The sequence below is a fragment of the Callospermophilus lateralis genome, chromosome 3 (assembly GCF_048772815.1).
Source record: "Callospermophilus lateralis isolate mCalLat2 chromosome 3, mCalLat2.hap1, whole genome shotgun sequence".
Taxonomy (NCBI): Eukaryota; Metazoa; Chordata; class Mammalia; order Rodentia; family Sciuridae; genus Callospermophilus; species Callospermophilus lateralis.
The window spans coordinates 86,976,553-86,999,901 of NC_135307.1; the positions used below are offsets into that span (position 1 = coordinate 86,976,553).

Here is a 23,349-nt window from a genome sequence, read left to right on the forward strand (position 1 = left end):
TTGTTGTTGTTTTTATTTTTTTATTTTTTATTTATTTATTTATTTTTAACTAAAAGAGCTGACAACTTTATTTTCACATTTCACAATACAAATGAAAACTGTACTTTTTCTTTCCAATTTCTCCCTTCTGAAACTATTCTCTTTGATACAAATAGGGAGCAAGTCTTTGTTGTCATACTGTTAGAAAACACCCAGAGTCACACAGCACCATGATCTCCTGGTGAATGAAATAGAACAAGTAATATAAAACTGAAAAAGCTCCCCTCTATCCTTATCTGTCTGGTTGTGTCATTCCTGGCCGAGTGGGCACCATCATGGGACGAGCAGGAGGTCTCATCATTGGAGGCCCAGGCATCATTGGCATGTGGCCTCCCATTGGTGGCCTCATTCCAGGAGCAGGTCCCACTGGCATCATCCCAGGAGGAGGAGGACCCATCATTGGCATCATGGGAGGGCCTCCCATATAGGGTGCTGGCATCATACCAGGGCGAGGAGGACCCGGTAGACTAGGGGGAGGTGGGATCATAGCACCTGCTAGAGGAGGTGCAGAGAATGGAGTAGGAGGTATCTTTCCTTGTTGAAATGCAGCCGTTGTTTTGTCAATCAGGCTCTGAGCCTGTTCTTCCATCCATTTCTGATAGTAGTCTTTCACATTCTCTTTGTGTTTCCTACCACTGCAATGTGTCTTTCTCACAGATGGAGAGTCATGGGTGAGGTATGTATCGCAGTAGTCACAATAAAACTTAGGCATGTTGCTCTTCGGGCCGTTGACCACTCGGCTCCCTTGAAGTTGTTTTTAACTTAAACTTTCTGTTATTATAAGTGAGAATAAATTAGTGGTTACTATTGTCTGTAAATAAACAACAAAAAAAAAAATTCTAAATGCAGTATGTCTTTTTCCAGTTCTCCTGAAGAGCTCCCAAAGGGCTTAGCCCAACGAAGACCCCTTGCAGTACTCAAAACAGAAAGCATCACCTTAAATGAGGATGTCTCTCCAGATGTTTGTGTAAGAAATATCCTTAATATAAATGGACCAGTGTGTTGTTTTCATTTAAAACTTCCAAAAGTTTAGGTTAAAATTAAAATCACCAGCTTGAACAAAGTACATGAAAAGATGCTCAGCATCATTAGTCACCAGGAAAATGCACATCAGAAACACAATGATTAAACACTCACTAAGATGGCTATAATAAAAACGACAGATAATAACAAGTGTCCTGGATCAAGGATATACAGAAATCAGAACTTTCATGTTGTTGGTGGGAATGTAAAATAGCAGTTACTTTGGAAAACTCGCAGTTTCTCGAAATATTAGACATAGAGTTAACTTAGCAATTCCCCTCCTAAATATATACCCATGAGAATAAAAAATATGTTGACACAAAAAGCTTGTACACAATGTTCATAGAAATATTATTCATGATAGTGGGAACAACCCAAATGTCCATCAAAGGATAAGCAAAATACCATATGCATTGAAATACTATTTGCTAATGAAAAGTAATGGTGTACTGATACATGTCACAACAAGATGAACCTTGAAAACATGGTTGGTGGATGCCTGTAATCCCAGAGGCTCAGGAGGCTGAGGCAGAGGATCACAGGTTTGAAGCCAGCCTCAGCAATTTAATGAGGCTTTGAGCAATCTAGTGAAACCCTGTTTCTAAATACAAAAATAAAAAGGTCTGGGGATGTGGCTCAGTGGTTAAGCACCCTTGGTTATCAAACTAAACAAAAAACAAGCTAAAGGAAGTCAGGCACAAAGAAAACCACATATTATATACGTTTGCATTTACATGAAATATCCAGAATAGGTAAAAAGTATATTGGGGATTTTTAGGGAATTAGAGAAAGAGGGGACTGTGACTGTTAATAGGTACGGGGTTTCTTTTTTAAGGGATGAAAATGTTCTGGAGTTAAGTGGTGGTGATGGTTATACAACCTGTCAATATACTAAAAACCTTTGCAATATATACTATAAAAGGGTGAATTTTCTGGATTTAAATTATATCTTAAATTTTTAAAGTGGGGAAAAAATTGATTTGAGAGCAGTTTTACACTTTTAATTTTTTTTAGCCAACATAGCAAAGGTTGTTTCTTCTTTTTTTATATATATAATGAGCTGGGCACTGTGGCACCTGCCTATAATCTCAGCAACTTAGGAAGCTGAGGCAAGAGTATTTCAAGTTCAAGGGCAACCTCGGCAACTTAGCAAAACTCTGTCTCAAAAAGGAGTCATGATGTAGCTCAGTGGTAAAGCACCTCTGGGTTCAATCCCCAGTACCAAAAATAAAGTAAAATAAAATGCCTTTTATGGCAATGGAAAAGTTATGTAGACCAGCCATTTTACTTTTGTAATGTTCTATTTTAATCACTATGGGCTTATGACATGATAATACTTGGGATAAATGACCCTGTAAGGGGTTGAGGTTGTGGCTTAGGGTAGAGCACTTGCTTAGCATGTGTGAAACACTTGGTTCGATCCTCAGCACCACATAAAAATAAATAAATAAAGGTATTGTGTCCACCTACAACTAAGAAAAAAAGACCCTGTAAGTCAAAGTAAATAACTGTTATCATTGACATTTCACCGATATTTTAAGAAAGAAAATTAATTCTTTTCAAACCAGCATCTGGAAACTTGTTATAAGCTTGAAGAGAATTGAATGTGTTTAATCTGAAGACTTTTACAGGGAGATGTTATCAGTAGCTTTAGTGATTTAAAGAAGTATGTTCTCTACATCCAAGGGAATGGAACATTTGGAAAAAATTTTTAAGCATGATTGAGGTATATTTTATACTCAGTAAAAGTGCATAAATATTAATTGCCCAGCTAGATGAATTTTTACATATGTGAATATCTGTGCTGTTTTATACTTAAGATGTAGAGTATTTCCAGCAATAGAGAAAAAGCTAGGGAGGTTTTTATGGCAAAACATATTCAGGCTCCATTTTAGTTATATGGAATTGGAATTTCCAGGAAAGAAGTCTAAGCATGTATATGTCTCTGTTTTAAATACTTTCCCAAATAGTTCTAATAGTTAGTTCCTTGTCTGCTGTGAAAAAGACCATGATGTAAGAGAGTAATTAAATATATACTGTGTCCTGGAGAATACTACTAGAGAATGTGATACTGGAGCTGGTTTTAGATTTAGTGGTTCTAGAATTAGTTGTTCAGGATAGAGTGAATTATTAAAGGAGTCTAATAGTCTTCATCTTGCTTTTTTGTCTTATAATGTTGTACTTGAATTTTATTAATAGGTACCTACCATAAGTTTTATCCCTTAAAACAGTCATATTTAAAATGTCTAAACTAATAGGATCATAAGTAGTATTTGCATAAAATGTATACTTGGACTATAGACATCAGTTTTATCTCTTATTTCTTAAGCTACATTTATTCAGGATGTATCTTTTACTTATTTAATTTATTTAACTTAAAGTCAAAAATTCAAAGAATATGTCAAAGTGGTAATGATGTAAAAATTAATATCTAATATCCACAGGGGTTAAAACAAAAATAGGTACTTTTTGTATACTACAGGTAAATATATAAAGTGGTATGATCCCTTTTAGGACAGCTAAACAATATGTATAAAGAACCTTAAGTGTTTATAACCTTTTGTCCTAATAATTCTTTTAGGAATCAATCCTAGGAATATTAAGATGTTCAAAAAGATTTATGTATAGACATATTTGAAAATAGTTTTTTTACTGGTTGAAAATAGAGAATAACTTGAAGGCCTCAGTTAATTTCTAAAAATCCTATAATGTGACCATCATGTTTTTAAAGAATGTTTAATAGCTTAGAAAAAAATGCGAATAGTATAAGATGGAACAATGCATAATAGCATATATACTGTAATCTTTTTTACAACTTCTTTCTTAGATACAAAGAATATGCTTCTGCATATATACTACCAGATTTGTTTGGTAATAGTGGCTGACTTTGGGGGGAGTAGGAATAGGGGTTGGATAGGTGGTTGCATGTAGGACGGATATTTTTTCATTGAATATTCTTTTAAAACTAGTTGCTGTTTAAAACCACATATGTTTTAAAAGACAAAGTCGTGTTTTAATTATATAATAAAAATATTAGATTGAGTAATAGTATTTCAGGTGGTTCATTGTGATACTTAGTTTTCCATTTCTATCAAAATCATGAATTACCTTTAAGGAATAAAATAAAAATTAAGTATATGGCATAGAGGAAGACATGTTTTCTCTCTTAAAAATTAGGAGAATGGCAGAATATTTTCTAAGTGAATGACAGAAGAAAAATAATATTAGTGCTTTAATTAGGTGAAATTCTTTGGGGGAAAAATTGGCCAATATTTTTTCTTGTATGGAGACTCATCACAATCTATTTTTTGATTAGGCATAGTTTTTTGTGTTCGTGATTCAAAATCATTTTCTTCGAAAGCTATCATGTGATTTTATTTATTGTCTTTACCTAGAGATCCTGATATGCTACTTATGTATTCTCTGTTAATAATCATCACCATTCTTATGTTTATTGATATATTTCAGCTAAACTATATGGTTTTTATTTCAGGATGAACTTACTGGAATTGAGCCCTTGAGTGAGGATGCCATTATCACAGGTTTCAGGAATGTAACTATTTGTCCTAACCCAGAAGACACTTGTGACTTTGCTAGAGCAGCTCATTTTGCATCCACTCCTTTTCATGAGATAATGTCTTTGAAGGATCTCCCTTCTGATCCTGGGAGACTATTGCAGGAAGAGGATCTAGATGCAAAGACTTCTGAGGAGCAGCAGACTGCATGTGGCACCATCTACAATCAAACCCTCAGCATCAAGAAACTGAGGTGATGGGCGATTATAGGTTTTACAAACCAGAATGTTTGCTTTCTTATTGTATGAGTGCTTGTCAGTTACAGCGATCAATTATCACTATCTCTTCTAGGTACTTAGTTGCCAAATGCTTTATATGAGAGTAAGGCTTTTCTAGATAAATTGTCAACTTAGTGATTAGTTTGGATACAAGGGTTAGAGGAAGTAAATTGTGATAATTATGAGTCTAAGAGATCTAGGAGGATTATGTTACCTTTGAGGAAATGCAACAATTTAGGTATAAGATTGGAAAAGAGGAGACAATTTTTTCTTAATATTAAATTTAAAATAATGGTAGAATAACTAATGTTGATTTCAGATAATCAACAGGAAATGTATTAAAGAAAAAGGTGTTTGTTGTTGTTTCTTTGGTTTTGTTTTTGGTTTTTAGTACCAGGGATTGAACCCAGGGGCACTTAACCACTGAGTCACATCCCTAGCCTTTTTAAAATTTTTTTATTTTGAGATAGAGTCTTACTAAGTGGTCTAGAGAATCACTATTGCTGAGGCTGACAATTATTATAAATGATTTTTAAATAAAGTTGATCAGAAATATGGGGATAATATATACCAGCTTATTTTTGTTGATTCTGTTATACCTAAGATAATTGATATCAATCAAATCACTTGTGATTCTTTCAGTCCAATTATTGAAGATAGTCGTGAAGTCACCCACTCTTCTGGCTTCTCTGGATCTTCTGCCTCAGTTTCAAGTACCTCCTCTATCAAAAGTCTTCAGATTCCTGAGAAACTGGAGCTTACTAATGAGACTACAGGTAGTATCATCTAATTTTATGTCCAGATCCATGTTTAATGAACACTTATTTATCTCAGCAAACTTAACTGTATTCTTTTCCTCTCTAGAGAAGTTGTTATCAATTATGATATTTCTAGAAACTAATACTAACTGAACACAGTTCCATAAAGACTTGAGGCAAATGAATATAATCAGATTGGCAGTATTGATTTTGTAATTCCTCCCTGCCCCCCATTATAATGTCCATTTTAAGCAGTAAGTATTTTAGATGATTTTTTTTTTCCAACTTTTTCTTGCCGTAGAAAACCCTATTCAGTCACCCTGGTGTCCTCAGTGTCGCAGACAACTACTAAAATCCCTACCAGAGTTAAGTGCTTCTGCAGAGTTTTCTGTAGAAGATAGACCAATGCCTAAATTGGAAATAGAGAAGGAAATTGAATTAGGTAAGTATTATTGAATGCATATCTTTTTGCACATGACAGTATATAAATAAGTGCTTATTTGTAGTTGACCTTAATGCTTGAGTACTACAAATGTTTCTAGATTAAAAGAAATAGCATTATAGATGTTGACATGCCCCATTATGCCTGGAATTGCTTTACTTTCACAGTAATTTTTAAATTGAATTAATCCTTCTCAACAGGTAATGAGGATTACTGTATTAAACAAGAATACCTAATATGTGAAGATTATAAGTTATTTTGGGTGGCATCAAGAAACTCTGCAGAGCTAACCATAATAAAGGTGGGACTGGTTCTTTGTAATTTTAGTTACCTTGCAGATAATGTAGGTTAAAGCAATAATTCTGTCCCATAGTACATTCAAATCTTTCTAATAATCTTGGGTTCCTTACTAGAAAGTCAGTGAGTCATTAAGAATTTAGTCACCATTATGAGCCAGGACCAGATACCAGAAATGAGAGACTATTGTGTAAATCTCTCAATGGGTCCAAACATGTTAAGTATTCTCTCAATTTAACTTTTTAAGGAAATCTATCCTGAAATTTTTTGATTTTTTTCAATCTGGACAATCTGAACACATGCAGTGTTACCTTAATTTTCATTCACCACCATCCTCAGTAGTTACATCATCTTTTTCTTATATTGGATACCCAGTTTCTTGGATCCTGTTTTTAATTCTTTCTTACTTTAATTCCTCATATTTTGGAGGAGCATGTCCTTTAGTGGCTTCCTGAAAAAGGGATGGGTTACAGAGTTTTTGAAACCTTATATTAGGAAATTCCTTAATTATAATTTTACCTTAATTGATAATTTAGCTGGATATTGAATACTATTAAAAAAACATTTTTTTTCCTCCAATTTTTAAAGAAGAGCTCCATTATCTTTTGGCATCTAGCCTAGCTTTAGAAGCCTTTTGCTCTTGAAGTTTTGTGTGAAACTAATTTTCCCTCTTTCTGGATCATGATAGGATCTTATGTTTGTCTTCAGTATTCTGAAATGTCAAAATTACATATTCTGGTACAAGTCTCTTGTCACTTATGCTGCTAGACACTCGGTGGCCATTTCAATCTGGAAATTCCTTCAGTTCTGAGAAATTTTCTTCAATGGAAAAAAATTATTTCTTCTCATTCTCTCTGATTGTCTCAATGGAGAGAAATAAAGAATTTTCAGTAATTTTTTTTTTTTAGAAGGATATGGATTCTCCTGTTCAGGACCTCTAAAAATATTACTTTTTTTTTTTTTTTTTTAAGAGAGAGAGAGAGAGAGAATTTTTCTTAATATTTATTTTTTAGTTCTTGGCGGATACAACATCTTTGTTTGTATGTGGTGCGGAGGATCGAACCCGTGCCGCACGCATTCCAGGCAAGCGCGCTACCACTTGAGCCACATCCCCAGCCCCTAAAAACATTACTTTTTTTCTCCTATTTTTCTCCTTGTCTTTTTGCTTTGCTTTTTAAAAAATATTTATTTTTAGTTGTAGTTGGACACACATTTTTATTATCTGTTTATCTTTATGCGATGCTGAGGATCCAACCCAGGTCCTCGCGCATGCTAGGTGAGCAACTCTACCTCTTAGCCACAACTCCATCCCTTTACGTTTTATTTTTTTTTGATCCAAAGATTGAACTCATGCTTAATCACTGAGCTACATTTCCAATCCTATTTATCTATCTATCTATTTATTTTATTTTTTTTGAGGCAGGGTTTGCTAAGTTACTTAGGGCCTCACCAAGTTGCTGAGGCTGACTTTGAACTTGCGATCCTCCTGCCTCAGTATTCTGAGTCGCTGGAATTATAGGCATGCCCCATTGTGCCTGGAATTACTTGACTTTCTATAGTGCAATTGCCCCTTGATATCTGTGGAAGATTGGTTCCAGGACCCCTTACAGATACCAAAATCTGAGGATGCTCAAGTGCCTTAAATAAAATGGTGTAGTAGTGGCATATAGCCTAAAATATCCTCCAGTATATTTTGTCTCTAGATTACTTATAATACCCAACATAATGTAAATGCTATGTGAATAGTTGTTGTACTGTATTTAGAGAATAATAAGAAAAAAAAAAGAGTATAGGTGCAATTTTTCTCCCAAATATTTTCTATCCATGGTTAGTTGATCTTCCAATGCAGAACCTGCAGATACAGAGTTCCAGCTATATTTTGTCAAATTTGTTTTCAGTCTTCATTGTTTTTTATTTTGGGGGGAAGTACACAGATTGAACCCAGGGACACTTTAACATTGAGCTACATCCCAGTCCTTTTTTATTTTGAGACAGGGTCTCTCAGAGTTGCTAAGAATCTTGCTGAGTTGCTGAGGCTGCCCTTGAACTTGAGATCCTCCTACCTCAGCTTCCCAAGTTGCTAGGATTATAGGTGTATGCCACCAGACTGTGTGAAACTAATTTTCCCTCTCTCTGGATCATGATAGGATCTTATTTTTAATTTACAAGACTTCTTTTTTTTTCTTCTTTTTTTTTTTTTTGTTCCCAGGATTTTCTTTGTAGCATTAATGATACTTTAAATGTTTTTTTCTTCCTGCATCATGTTTCCTCCTGTTTTTGTCTTTTTACATCTCTTTCATATTAGAGGCTTTCTCTGAGCCTTTGGCTTGCTGTTCAGATTTAAGTGTGGAACACTAAAAACTAATGGAAAGCTCTGAATTTAGAGGGACCTTAATAGCTAAGTAACTCACTGCAGGATGATGTAGGTGGGTCATTTTATTGGAAAACCCTTCAGTCTTTAGATCTTTTCTATTGAGCCAAACAGATCCCCCTAATAAGACTTCTGATTTCCTGTTTAGAGCATATAAGCCTGGCTACTAGTTTTCTGAAAGCTGTATAAGGAAATTTGTTCAGAGGATGCAATGGTAGAGAGTTACATCTTAACATTTCATATATAAACTTTTCCCCGGTTTTCTATTCGCATCTGTACTGGTAACTAGTGTCCTCTAGTCCAAAGCTCCATTGTTTGATATTTTAAATGAAACAAACTTGTAGTCTGGTAAGGGGTTGGGTATTGTTGGGTGGCAGTTTCTAGGCTGGCCTAAAGGAACAAGAGGGAGATTCCAGGGTCTAGCTTCTTCTTAAATGGAGTTCAACCACTATTACTTTAGCTCTATCCTTAGCCTTACTTCCATAGGTAGTTGTTGCTACCAGTTATATACTATAGGGTCATCTAACTGAAATGTTAACTTCTTATTCCTCTTTCTAGCTTCCAAAATCTTGTTGCTATTATGTCCCTTATTGTAGATTTATGCCTTTTAAGATGTTCCTTTAAGGGGAAAAAGAAAGTTCACTATTATTTGTGTTGGGTTATCAGAAAGACTAGAAGGAATTGGTTTTGGTTTGCTAGCCATAGGCATAGATTCTAATTGCTCCTTTATTTATTTATTTATTTTTGTACCAGGGATTGAATTCAGGGGCACTCAACCACTGAGCCACATCCCCAGCCCTATTTTGTATTTTATTTAGAGACAGGGTCTCACTGAGTTGCTTAGTGCCTTGCCATTGTTGAAGCTGGATTTGAACCCATGATTCTCCTTCCTCAGCCTCCCAATCCACTGGGATTACAGGTGTGCGCCACTGTGCCCAGCTAATTGCTCTTATTTTTAAAATATCTTATAGGTATCTTCTCAATCCATCCCATGGGACTTTTATATCAACCTCAAGTTAAAGGAACGTTTAAATGAGGAGTATGATCACTTTTGCAGCTGTTATCAATATGAAGATGGCTATATTGTTTGGTACCAATATGTAAACTGCTTCACCTTGCAGGTTTGCATTAATACTAAAAACATAATTCACAGTCCTCAAGTAGATAGTAGTACAAAATTCCTGCCAGTGTTCTAGCAATAGATGAATTAAAAGTTTAAAGCATTGATTACTTTTCTTTTCACAAGTTTTTTTTTTTTTTAACTTTTTATTTTGACCAAAAAAGAAGATAGATTTATACAGTAAACTCCCATGAGCCAGTCATCTAACTAGGATAATTAATCATCAGCTCATGGATACTCTTGTTTTATATATAGCACCCCTATCCCCCAGAATTTGGTGGGGGGTCACTACTGAACCCTGGGACACTTTACTACTGGGCTACATTCCCAGCCCTTTTTATTTTTTATTTTGAGAGAGCATCTCACTAAGTTGCTTGGGGCCTGGCTAAATTGCTGAGGCTGGCCTTGAACTTGTGACTCTCTTCCCTCAGCTTCCCAAATCACTGGGCATGCACCACTATGCCCCACTCCTAGGATTATTTTAAAACCCAGACACAACATATAATTTTATTCTTTGCCCTGCACGTGACCCCCCTACCCCTCCACACACACCACCAGTACTAGGAACTCAGAACCTTGCACGTGTTAAGCAAATGCTCTACCACTTAGCCACCACTGGCATGCTCTTAAGAAATTTTTGTCGAGGATTTTGATAGTAATATGAATTCTCTAAAATGGTTGGAATGAAATTATTTTAAAACATTTACAGAGCACCTCTTATGGACACAGTTCATCCTTGATACTCTTTCCTTTATCTCATTAAATCCTTACAATATTATAGGAGATCATACTGTTGTTAAAACTGGGACATAGACCTAGTCAGCATTCTAGTAGAGAACAAAAAGGAAGAGTATAGAGCATCAGTTATCAAGGTATTAAGTATAACTATAATTGTCCCAACTGGAAAAATTTCATGTTTTCTCTTCTACTTCCAGGATCTTCTCCAGCACAGTGAATTTATTACCCATGAAATAATAGTGTTGATTATTTATAATCTTTTGACAATAGTGGAAAAGCTACACAAAGCAGAAATAGTCCATGGGGACTTGAGTCCAAGGAGTTTGATTCTAAGAAACAGGTTGGTCCTTTTTATTCTAATTGTCAGCTTTCTTTTAAGACATGGGTAATTGCCCTTTTTTATGCTTTTTGATGAATGCCATATCAGTGAACACATTTCTTTCAGAGAATATTTGCTACCTAAAAGTAATCATTAGGATTAGCTTAAAAGAACATAAAGAAAAAACACACTGTATTGTAGCTCAGTGGTAGAGCTCTTACCTAGCACATGTGAGGCACTGGGTTCAATGTTCAGCACCATATAAAAATAAATAAATAAAATAAATGTATTGTGTTCATCTACTAAAAAAGAAAAGGAAAAACACATTGAGGAAATATATTAATTCAGATAAAAGAATTAACTGTGTGAAGAGATATGAAGTATAAATATCTTGAGGAATGTGACTTACATTCATTGTCTACTAATTTTTTTGAGTTGGGACAATGCAGATATAGCAGCAGTAGAGGCACTGCTCAGTTTCAAAGACCAAAGCTTAAGTTAAGCCAAACTGAGACACGAACCAGAAGAAGTTAGTAGAACCAGAGTGTAAATACAAACCAAGTAAAAGGACTTAGTCTTTAAGCTAAACCCAATTTAGTCATAAGATTTGGAGGTTGAGCAAAGGGCAAAAAGAAAAAAATGAAGCCAAAATACTTAGAGCTGAAAAAATATAGAAAATGTTGAGTCACAAACAAGGAAAAGATGGCCCAAGATTTTTGTTTTATGTAAAGGATCAGAGAATTAACACACCCTTTTAGTGATTATTGGTCTCATAGTATTTGAGTGGGGTGGCCTGATTTAAAGATGCCTTTTCTTCCTCAACCCTGTGTTTTAGTAAGCAGTTAACTTATTAAGGTCATTAATATACACTAAAAGCTGGAATCCTATTCCCCCCTCCCCACACCGCGTCAGAAATAGAGATTGACCCAGGGGCACTGTACCACCAACTTGAGATGGGGTCTAAGTTGCCAAGGCTGGCCTTGAACTTGAATCCTACCTCAGCCTCTGTAATCACTGAGATTGCAGGGATGTGCCACCACACTAGCCCTGAAATCTTTATTTTACCTTTCTTTTGACTATTTAAACTATAAGAAGAGGCTGAATTAGACTTTTAAACACAGTTGGCCTCAAAATGGATTTCTGCAAAGAACTAGAGAATCCTACCTTTTTTCCTGAGATAGTAGTCTTTAACTTCCCTATAGTAATAACGATTGAACCCAGGGGTCTAGCACATTACTAACCAAGTGTTCTACAAGAGCAATGCACCCAATCCTTTTCTTTTCTTTCTTTTTTTTTTTAAAGAGAGTGGGGGAGGGAAAAAGAGAGAGAGAATTTTTTAATATTTATTTTTTAGTTCTCGGCAGACACAACATCTTTGTTTGTATGTGGTGCTGAGGATCGAACCTGGGCCGCACGCATGCCAGGCGAGCGAGCTACTGCTTGAGCCACATCCCCAGCCCACACCCAATCCTTTTCAGTTTTTATTTTTAGATAGGATCTTGCTACGCCATTGCACAGGTCAGCCTCAAACTTACAATCCTCCTGTCTCAGCCTCCAGGTTAAGATAACAGTCTTTTTTTTTTTTTTTTTTTTGTACTAGGGATTGAACCTAGGGGTGCTCAACCACTGAACAGTGTCCCCAGCTCTTTATTTATATATAATTTTTTTTACATTAACCCAGCATTTTATATTTTTCATTCTTACTGCATATTCAAATAACAGGAAAATAAGAATAAGTGAATTGTCAGACTTGAAGCACTTTTTATTTTAGATTAATTTTATAGAATAGCAAAGCAAACATTAGATGGATGTTTATTAACTAATTCCTTTGTATTTAGTCTTCATTTTCATGGGTAAAGTACATTTTCAGATCAATTTGTGTAACAGGCTATCATTTCTACCTTTTATTTTTGTATTTTGAGGCAGCGTCTTGCTAAATTACCTAGGACCTTGCTAAGTTCCTGAGGCTGTCTTTGAACTTGTGATCTTCTTGCCTCAGCCTCCTGAGCTGCTGGAATTACAGGTGTGTGCTACCATATCCAGCAAGATAGCAGTCTTAATAGTTACCCAGACATTATATAGCAACATTTTTTATCAAGAGCACCATAGGTATTTTGGATGAGAATTCTTTCTGCAGGTCTGTTTCAAGCATTGCAGGATGTTTTATATCCCTATTCCCCATAAATCCCCAGTTCACCCAATTAAGTGCAAGTAACATTCCCCCAAGCCATGTTGACCACCATAACTTCTGTGTTTCCAACTATGAGAACCCCTGACATAGTTTTTATTTTGTCCCTACTTTACAACACTAAAAGTTCAGAGCACTGTGGTAGAGTTCTCCAGACTATGAAAATTGGAATCAGAGGTATTTTCTAAACCTTTTTAGAACTGGGCATTTGTGGCCCATGTCTTCAAATAGACCTTCTCAGCCACCAGGGACTCCAGGCGAGCACATAGTGTGTCAAAGGAACATTAATTTCTATGTTGTTATTTCTTAATAAATTTGGCAATAAATTTCATGTAGATTCACAAAATAAAGAACCTATCAAAATAACTTAGTTCAATGTCTACATATTTGGGGATCAGGGGCAGTAATAAAAATTAGATCCATAAAAACCAGAAAGTTTTGCCCATGGTAATGATAGTTCATCAGAGGGATTGTGAACGATCATGCTTCTTTTTGTTCATCTAAGAAATATTTTTTTCTATCTTTCCAAAGTTAAAAAAAAAAATGTTTTTAAGTGATCATAATTTTTATGGTGATCAAAAATAAGCTGGATCTAGGGCCAAGGAAAACTAGGAGAGTTGTAAATTTTAAAGTAAGATTCTTCTGTGCTGTAGATTAGATTAGTTAAAGCTTGTATTTAGGAATATAAGGCCTTTATCAATCAGAAGTTTGAGGAAAACAGACGAAACATGAAAATAATTTATCATTCTCTCATTCCTATGTCTCCTTAGAATAGGTTTATTATGTGAAATATAATTAATTGGTAGTAAATTCATATTAAAGTATTTTCTTAGAAAATAAGAGCTGTAATTGCAAAGAAGTAAGGTACAATATTGTGTTTAATAGAAACAAAATTTTATAGGCAACTCTTTACCAAAAAAAAAAAAAAAAAAAAGCCTCATTTATTTTGTTTTGTTTTTATTAAACTTTGGAAGGAAAGCCCATCTACAGTAGTAAACAAGAAAGGCTATGAGACTTATAAAAGCTTAATTTCTCCCATCATAATTTCTGCTAGTATATAAATCATTGCTATTTGTATGGTGTTGGTTGTTGTTTAGAACCAAGGATTGAACTCAAGGGTACTGTTCCACTGAGCTACATCTCCAGCCTCCCCCAGCCCCTGTTTTTTTTAAGACAGGATTTTACTGTTTCTCAGGCTGGCCTTGAACTTGCTTTCTTTCTACCTTAGTCTACGGAGTAGCTGGGATTGCAGGAATGTGCCACCACGCCCAGCTGCTATTTTATATTTTGATTTGTACAGTGTAAGGCAGAAACCTGCTCTGTACCTACTATATAAAATGAAAGCTTGATAACTATTCTGTAGTGGCCATGCAGTGTGATTTAGATATACTGAGTGTCATCAAACTGGTCTTAACACTGTCCTCACTAATTAGTCCACAAGAGTGGACACTGTCCTTGTTCCTTTGTGTGTATTTTTATTACTGACCACTGGAGGGAGCTGTTGGAATGGCTAATACATACCTGCAGTATTTTTTTTTTTTTTTTTTTAAAGATCAGCTATGCAGCTTCTTTCATGGCCTATTTTTATTATCTCTTTCTCTTAAATCTGGGCTTAGAATCTACGATCCCTATGATTATAATAAGAACAGTCAAGCTTTGAAGATAGTGGACTTTTCCTACAGTGTTGACCTTAGGGTGCAGCTAGATGTTTTTCCCCTCAACGGCTTTCGGACTGTACAGATCCTGGAAGGACAAAAGATCCTGGCTAACTGTTCTTCTCCCTACCAGGTAAGTGTAAAACAATCCTGAGGAAATATGGGAAGGGTTTCTTAATCTCTTCTTTATCTAGATAAGCTGTAAAAGCTAGATTTACTACTATGGACTCTCCTAGAATAGATGACCTAGTTTTCAAATACTGTGTCACCAAGTCAAGTAAAATGTATCATTTTCCTGTCACAGCACTGAAGAATATACACATACTCATATAAACACCTGACTTAGTAACCTAAGTGTTAGGGCCCTGTCCATGTGATCTTTTATAAGTCATTTTCTATGATCTCTACAAAAAAAGTATAACAGTCTCTGCTCTTACACATTAGAATTATTGTGTAGATCAAATTCAATAATGTATATAAAAAGAACATTAGAAAAATGTGAAGTGTTGGCATTATATGCAAAAATCTTTTCTGATTGAGCTCTAGACACAAGGCATTTGCTGATTCAAGCAGCCCACACATGTGTTGTTCTATACATTTGATTTGATAGTCCAGAGAGTTTGTCATCTTTGATTCTTAAGGATAATCCATAGAATTGATCACTTCTTTGGGGAGCTTCTTCTTTCCTATAGTCTACTAAACTGTATGTCATAAAATAAGTTTTAAGCTCTAGGATACCTTTCAACTTCCTACCTAAATAAACTGCCATGATGAGGCAGAGAAATTTTTTAGCTGATGGCACTTTTTGTGATTTCAGGTAGACCTGTTTGGTATAGCAGATTTAGCACATTTACTATTGTTCAAGGAGCACCTACAGGTCTTCTGGGATGGGTCCCTCTGGAAACTTAGCCAAAATACTTCTGAGTAAGTATTTGTGATTTCAGGGTCTTTGCCTGTGAAAATTATTTTCTCTCTCTTGGGTGCTCTGTCTCTGCTTTTGTAACATTAGTTTTCTTAAATCAAATGCCATGATTAAGTACTGGTGCAGGAAAAAGGATTGCTAATTAAAAATAAGACTTGCCTAGCATGTGTGAGGCATTAGGTTTGATTCTCAGCACTGCATATAAATAAATGTCCATTGACAACTAAAACATTATATATATATATATAAACAAATAAGACTTGAACTATTCAGACTTCAGTAATTCTGAACCTGAGTTTATCAATATTGATGAGTAGTATAGAAGCTTCTTGGTTTAAAAGTGTTAATAGAAGTTTTTTGGAGAATAACTTGTTAACCAATTGGTGTTAGTCATAAACCTCTTTTTTAATATTTATTTTTTAGTTATAGGTGGTCTCAATATCTTTATTTTTATGCGGTGCTAAGAATTAAACACATGCTAGGCGAGCACTCTGCCTCTGAGCCACAACTCCAGCCCCATAAACTTCTTTTTAATAGTCATTCATCAAAAGTTAATAAGCATCTCTTGAAGGTTTCTAAATTATATACTGACTTTAGTATATGATTTTTTTTATTATTATTATTTTTTTTGGTACCAGGGATTGAACCCAGGGGTTATTTTAATGAGGGTGTAGAACCAAACCAGAGATTGAATCTACTGGTGAAGAAACAAATAATATTTTAGTAATAGCTGCTTAGAATGAGCTAAACAGACATTTCTTAAAAGAAAAAAATACAAATGGTCAACAGATATATTCAAAAATGTCTTTTATGTCTTTTATATCTTTATCAGGGAAATACAAATCAAAACTACATTGAGATTTCATCTCACTCCAGTTAGAATGACCATCATCAAGAATACAAATAATAAGTGTGGGGAGGTAGCTTAGTGGTATAGCATACTTGTGTACTATGCATGAGGCCCTGGTTTTGATCCTCATACCGGGGGAAAAAAAATGCTAGATGTTGATGAAGACATGGGGGAAAAGGACCACTTTTACATGTCTGATGTGGTTGTAAATTAGTACAACCATTATGGAAATTAGTATGGAGGTTTCTTAAAAGACTAGGAATGGAACCATCACATGACCCCAACAATATCTCCCAGTATTTACCCAAAAGAATTAAAGTCAGGGGCTGAGGTTGTGGCTCAGCAGTAGAGCGCTTGCCTAGCATGTGCAAGGCCCTGGGTTCCATCCTCAGTACCACATAAAAGTAAATAAATAAAATAAAGGTATTGTGTCTAATTACAACTAAAAAATAAATATTAAAAAAAAGAATTAAAGTCAGCATATTATATCAATACATGCATATCTATTTATAGCAGTATAATTCACAATAACCAAATTATGGAACCAAGTCTCAGTATCCATCAGCCAGTGAAGGATAAAGAAAATGTGAGAGACACACGTACAGTGACATTATACTCACCTATAAAGAATGAAATTATGGTGGACTGAGGTTGTGGCTCAGTGGTAGAATGCTCGCCTAGCACGTGCGGGGCCCTGGGTTTGATCCTCAGCACCACATAAAAATAAACAAAACAAAGGTATTTGTCCATCTACAACAACAACAACAACAAAAGAATGAAATTATGTATTTGCTGTAAAATATATGGAACTTTTGAGCAAAAAAAGCCAAACTCAAAAAATCAAGGGACATATATCTTCTTTGATGTGGAAACTAGAAAGAAAAAGGGAAAATAAAGGAGGGTGGGTCTCATGAAGAGAAAGGAGACTAGTAGAATAGAGGAAGGGTACCCCGGGGGAGGAAGAAGGAGAAAGGAGAACTGGGAAATGAAATTGACCAAATTATGTTATGTGCGTGTACAAATATGTAGCAAGAAATGTCAATATATTATGTGTGTGTGTGTGTGTGTATAATTTTTTTTTTTTTTTTTTTTTTTTGGTACCAGGGATTAAACCCAGGGGTTATTAACTGCTGAGCCACATTCCGAAGTCCTTTTTATAATATTTTATTTAGAGGCAGGGTCTCACTGAGTTGCTTAGGGGCTCGCTAAGTTGCTGAGGCTGGCTGAGAACTCTCAATTCTCCTGCCTCAGCCTCTTGAGCTGCTGGGATTACAGATATGCACCCTGACACCCAGCTCAAAAATAGACATCACATATACACCCAGAAAAATGGGTTTCTTGGTCTCAGAACCTTAGTTCTTCAAACCTACTCATAAAACTTACTAAATGTCTTCTGTTCCACCTTTTTTTTTTATCTTGGCTAATAACTTTTCAGCATAAGCTTACCAGTGTATGACTTATTGGTGCATTCTTTGGTTCAAACAAACAAAAGAAAATCAATGTTGAATATTTAATTTAATATCCCTTTTCTCCACTTTCCCCTCTTAAAACCATTGAATTTATTTTTCTCTTTATTTAATTTAGAATTTTACCAGTCATATTTATTTCTTACATGTACTTTGTATGTGTGCATGATGCTAGGGATTGAATCCAGGGCCTTGCACATGTTAGGTAAGCACTCTACCAATGGCATCCCCAGCCCTCTTATATGTATTTTAGAAATAGACTTGGGGGGCTGGGAATGTGGCTCAAGCCGTAGCGCGCTCGCCTGGCATGCATGCGGTCCGGGTTTGATCCTTAGCACCACATACAAACAAAGATGTTGTGTCTGCCAAAAACTAAAAAATAAATATTAAAAAATTAAAAAAAAAAAAAAAAAGAAATAGACTTGGAACATAGTGTCAGCATAGAGGATAATCAGGCATTCTCAATCGGACGGCTATGGCCCAGACAGGTCTGAACGTCACAAGCAGAAATAGGTGGGGTATGGCCTTGCCCTATACTATGATAGAAGTATTCTGATAAAAATAATAGTAAGCAGAGGTACAAACATAGATTTAATACTAAATTTGAAGCAAATTTAGTATTCTCAGAATTGTAAGGATGAAAAACCACTGGATGTGGAGCTATGTATAGTCTTTTTAATGACTTATGGAAAGTTAGGGGAAACCAAAATTTTTTTTCTATTTGTGGAGAAAAGTATAACTTAATATATACATAGGTAATTTACAGATTCGGATGAGAATTGCTTTCCTTTCATGTGCATTATAGCTTTTCCCACTATGGTAGGCTCTTTTTATGGTTCCTCCCTGGGCTTTCAAAGAGCTCTTTGAATTATCCCTAACCCTAGATTCCTATTTATTACCTGAAATCATTTTGGTGCATAAATGTACCTCTGAGTTGAAAGCAAAAATAATTCTAATTTTCATATGCCTAATCTTGATGGAAATGGTTTTATATATTTTAGGCTAAAGGATGGTGAACTGTGGAATAAGTTCTTTGTGCGGATTCTGAATGCCAGTGATGAGTCCACAGTGTCTATTCTGAGGGAACTTGCAGCAGAAATGAATGGGGTTTTTGATACCACATTCCAAAGTCACCTGAACAAAGCTTTATGGAAGGTAGGGAAGTTAATTAGTCCTGGGGCTTTGCTTTTTCAGCAAGATAGGCAGTCAGGTCTCTCACAGATTTCTGCCTAAAATCAATGGTTGTATTGTGGAACCCTGGGTCTGTATACGGTGTAATTTAACTTAGGACACATTTAAAGGCACTACCAATACTTCTCTACTTTTGAGTAGAGGTATATTTCTAAGTTACTGGCATTTATAACACAGTAGTGAACCTACTCTTAGCCTTATCTAACTGTAACAAAGAACTGTTTTATGCTAAATGGATTCAATATGAATGGATACTTTGTTGTCATTTAACCCTTTTGCCTTTACTTTGTCCTGTACTTTTTCCAATTTGTAATTTGTGCTCTTATGGTCACCATGTATTTTATAAATAATAAAATAGTATTTGTTAATTTTGTGCTTCTAACGTTTCATCTACTTTTTGCAAACTAAATAAGTGGTTTAATTTTATAGATAGGAGCTATTTGACCGGAAATTGACATATCCCAGATCTGTAACAATTACAATCTGGGATATGTCAATTTCCGGTCACATAGCTCCTATCTATAAAATTAACCCACTTATTTAGTTTGCAAAAAGTAGGTAAAACACCGAATTGCCTTAAATTTCAAGTGGCAAAATTATATTTTGTATATATGGCTTGTATTTTTATCTGTCAACTCTTGGTATATTTATATAACCTCGTAGTGTTGCTGCTACTGGGTCTGTTGATTTAGGAATGTGGTTGTTAGAAAGGTAAAGAAAAGACTTGGAACAGGGTTTAGCAACCTTTCATAAATACAATAGTCATCATTCTATTATTACATGCAGAATGAATTAGAGCAAGAAAAGATCAGTGAAGGAATAAAAGGAGATTCTTGTTTAGAAGATTTAAGGAAGCAGGAGGTCAGAATAAAAAGATAACTTTAAAGCATAGAGTAATTTGGGAGAGACTAGGTCTCAGTGAAGCACTGGACACCCAAGCAGAAGTATAATTTATACCTGACCTTGGGAATATAGAAGAAAATTGTAGAAAAGAGGAATGAAAACTTACCTAATTGATTATTTCATATTGTAATATCAAGATTATCTAATGTTCTTACATACTGGTGCCTGTTTTTTTTTTTTCTTTCATTCTAGTCACTGCTCTAAAATTGCTAAAAAGAAGGGTATCCTAAGTATATCTCAACTAAAAATATTTAAGCATACTGTATATAATTGAAGCAGTGAAATGACTTGGATCTGAAAGATGATCAACTTAGAAATATTTGCTCTTAACCAGAAGACAGCTCTTTAAACATTCTCACATTTGCTTCTCATACTGATTATGTTAAATGATACATGTGTATCTTTTCTGTAATCAAGCCCTTTCTCTCTGCTCTGTTCACTTTATTTCTCAATCCACTGAGTTGACACACAGTCATTACTCTGAGACTGGACAGTAAATGTAGATTTACATTTACCTTCCCCCGCCACCTCTCTCTCTCTCCCTCTCCAGGGGCACTTTGCCTCTGAGCTAATCTCCAGCCTTTGGATTTTGAGTCAGGGTCTTGCTCAATTGTTGAGGCTGGCCTCACCAATTCTCCTGCCTCAGCTTCCTGAGTCACTAGAATTACACATGTATAATACTGTGCCTAGCTGAGCGTTGACCTTAATGGGGTCCTTGGTTCCACCAAAGACATAAAAGCTATGAATGTTAATAGGATAAAGGTAGCATTTTATCTTATGTGGATTTTTGTTCATCCTCTACTCTACTTCACCCTGACCTAGAGTTTATTCTTTCTAGCTCTGGAGTGTTCTCCTAACCCAATTTAGGGACCACACTCGGGCTCATCCTAAGCACCCAACAGCCTGAGAAGGTAAAAACTAAAGAAAAACATAAACCAGGAAGCCCAGTTCCAATCAGTGTTCTTTAAAATTGTGTTTTAGTTTGTACATATTTGTATTAAAGAGGAGTTGAGAAAAATCAGAAGAAAAACACAGCCAAAAATTAAAGTTTTATTCATTCATAATCCCACTAATATTAACAGTCACTACTGTTAATATTTTGCCTATATATTTGTGTTAGTTTGTCAGGGCAAGCAAAATATCACAAACTGGCAGCTTAAACCACAGAAATATGTTGTCTCATAGTCTGGGAAAATGGAATTCCCAAGATCAAGGTCCAGCTGTCTAGTTTCTCCTCAGGCCTCTCTCCATGGCTAAAGTGGCTACCTGCTTCCTGAGTCCCTTCTTTGCCCAAGCAACTTAGTAAGATCCTGTCTCAAAATAAATAATAAAAAGGACTGGAGATATGGCTCAGTGGTGAAGCATCCCTATGTTCAATTCCCAGTGCCAAAAATAAAACAATTCAACATAGCTACCTATTGTCCTCCCAAAAAAAAAAAAAATTAAAAACACTATACACTCAATTTAGTTATAGTTAGTCGTCTCTCAGAATCTTCAGAGGATTGGTTCTAGGACCCCCACCCTCACCCCATGGATACCAAGATCCACAGATACTCAAACCCTTATATAAAATTATGTAGTATTTTTTTCATATGCCTATGTATATTCTCTTATGTACTTTAAATCATCTCTAAATTATGTGTAATTATTAATGTGTAATTATTACCTATTATAATAGAAATGCAATGTAAAAAGTCGTAAACATTTTTAGAGAATAATAGCAAGAAAAAGTCTGTACATGTTCACTACACATGCAATTTTTTTTAATTTTTTTTTTAGTTTTAAATGGACACAGTACCTTTATTTATTTTATGTGTTGCTAAGGATTGAACCCAGTGCCTCATACATGCTAGGCAATTACTCTACCACTGAGCTATAAGCCCAGCTCCTACACATATAATTTTTTCTAAATAAAATTTTAAACCAGGGTTAATTGAATCTGAATGTGTAGAGCCAATGGTATGCAGCAAATATTTACATCACTTTTCATCTACATTATCTCAAGTTCCTATGAGTTTGCTTCTCCCATAGCCCGTTCATGCCAAATCAGGACGCTTCAATAGTTTCCCATCTTAAGTGACCCAAAATCCAAAGACTTGATTATGGCCTACAAAATACTATCTGCTTTAATCCTACTAGTTCTTTGACCTCTTCCCAGACCCCTTTTCCTTGCTCACTCCACTATAGTCTGTCTGCCTCCTTAGTGTTTCTTAAACATGCCTGCTTGTTTTCCTCTTTATGGCCTTTTTACTTGCCATCTCTTCTGCCTAGAGTTGTTTTCCCCTGATCTTCTTGTGGATGCTTTCTCAAATCACTGTATCAGAGATGCCTTCCCTGACCAGTCTGTTTACACAGCATCCCACACATTCACTATTAGTTTCTGTCCCCTTTTACCTGTTTTTATTTCTATAGCACCTATCACTGTGTGTGTGTGTGTGTGTGTGTGTACACTTCTTTTTTTTCCAATCCCACTATCAGATTTTAAGTTCCTTAAGGGCAGGGATTTACTTTATTTCCTATTTTAACCTTAATGCCTACAACAGTGCCTCAATGAATAAAACTATTTGCCCTAAAGCTTTAAAAAAAAAAAAAGGTGGTGGGAGAGAGAGACAAACATTAACAATCCGATAACACCCCTTGGTCCCTTAAGGGAACACCTTGGAAAAATAGCCCTGGAATTAGCACAAACGGACTGTTCTATAGGTTTCAGAGCACCTTGCTGTAAGCCCCGCCCCCCCCCCCCTTTTTTTTTCTTTTAAGCACTAGGGATTGAACCCAGGGTTACTCAACCCTAAGCTGCATCTCCAGCATTTTTTTTTTTTTTTTTTTTTTTTTGCTAGGCAAGCACTCTGCCTCTTAGCTACTGCCCTAGCCCTTTTTTGTTATTTTTTTTGAGATAGACTCACTAAATTGCCCAGGCTGGCCTTGAATTCGTGTTCCTCCTGCCTCAGCCTCCTGAGTAGCTGGGATTACAGAAATATGCCACCATTGCTGGCTATTGATTTTGTATGCAGTATTCTTGGAATTGGCACATAGTTCTCAGAAATAAGGATTGACTTGAAATATTGTAAAAGAGAAGTCACAAGTTTAGAAACTTGTTATGTTAGATCTTTGTTCATGGGGAGAAATCTATTACTAGGCTCTAGATGTGGCTAGAATCATCAGGTTTCATTTTTAGCGTACCGCTGTGTGTTTCTTTAACATGTTGTAATCAGTGTGCTGACTTTACATTGTAGTACACTTCATTGTCTTACTTACACCTTTCAAAATCAAA

General features: G+C 35.5%; 1 protein-coding gene and 1 pseudogene across 1 annotated transcript in view; one reads left to right on the plus strand and one right to left on the minus strand.

Annotated features, from left to right (window-relative positions):
• The window catches only part of Bub1b (BUB1 mitotic checkpoint serine/threonine kinase B), a 54,435-nt gene extending 38,764 nt beyond the window's left edge, over window positions 1-15,671 (plus strand). Inside the window, exons 14-22 of the mRNA XM_076849386.1 lie at window positions 904-1,006; window positions 4,556-4,830; window positions 5,498-5,631; window positions 5,915-6,055; window positions 6,256-6,356; window positions 9,695-9,844; window positions 10,779-10,921; window positions 14,705-14,876; window positions 15,561-15,671. Of these exons, the coding sequence (XP_076705501.1) occupies window positions 904-1,006; window positions 4,556-4,830; window positions 5,498-5,631; window positions 5,915-6,055; window positions 6,256-6,356; window positions 9,695-9,844; window positions 10,779-10,921; window positions 14,705-14,876; window positions 15,561-15,671 (1,330 nt within the window). The remainder of the gene's footprint in view (window positions 1-903; window positions 1,007-4,555; window positions 4,831-5,497; window positions 5,632-5,914; window positions 6,056-6,255; window positions 6,357-9,694; window positions 9,845-10,778; window positions 10,922-14,704; window positions 14,877-15,560) is intronic.
• Window positions 110-777, minus strand: LOC143393981 (U1 small nuclear ribonucleoprotein C pseudogene; annotated as a pseudogene).
• Window positions 15,672-23,349: the final 7,678 nt, after the last annotated feature.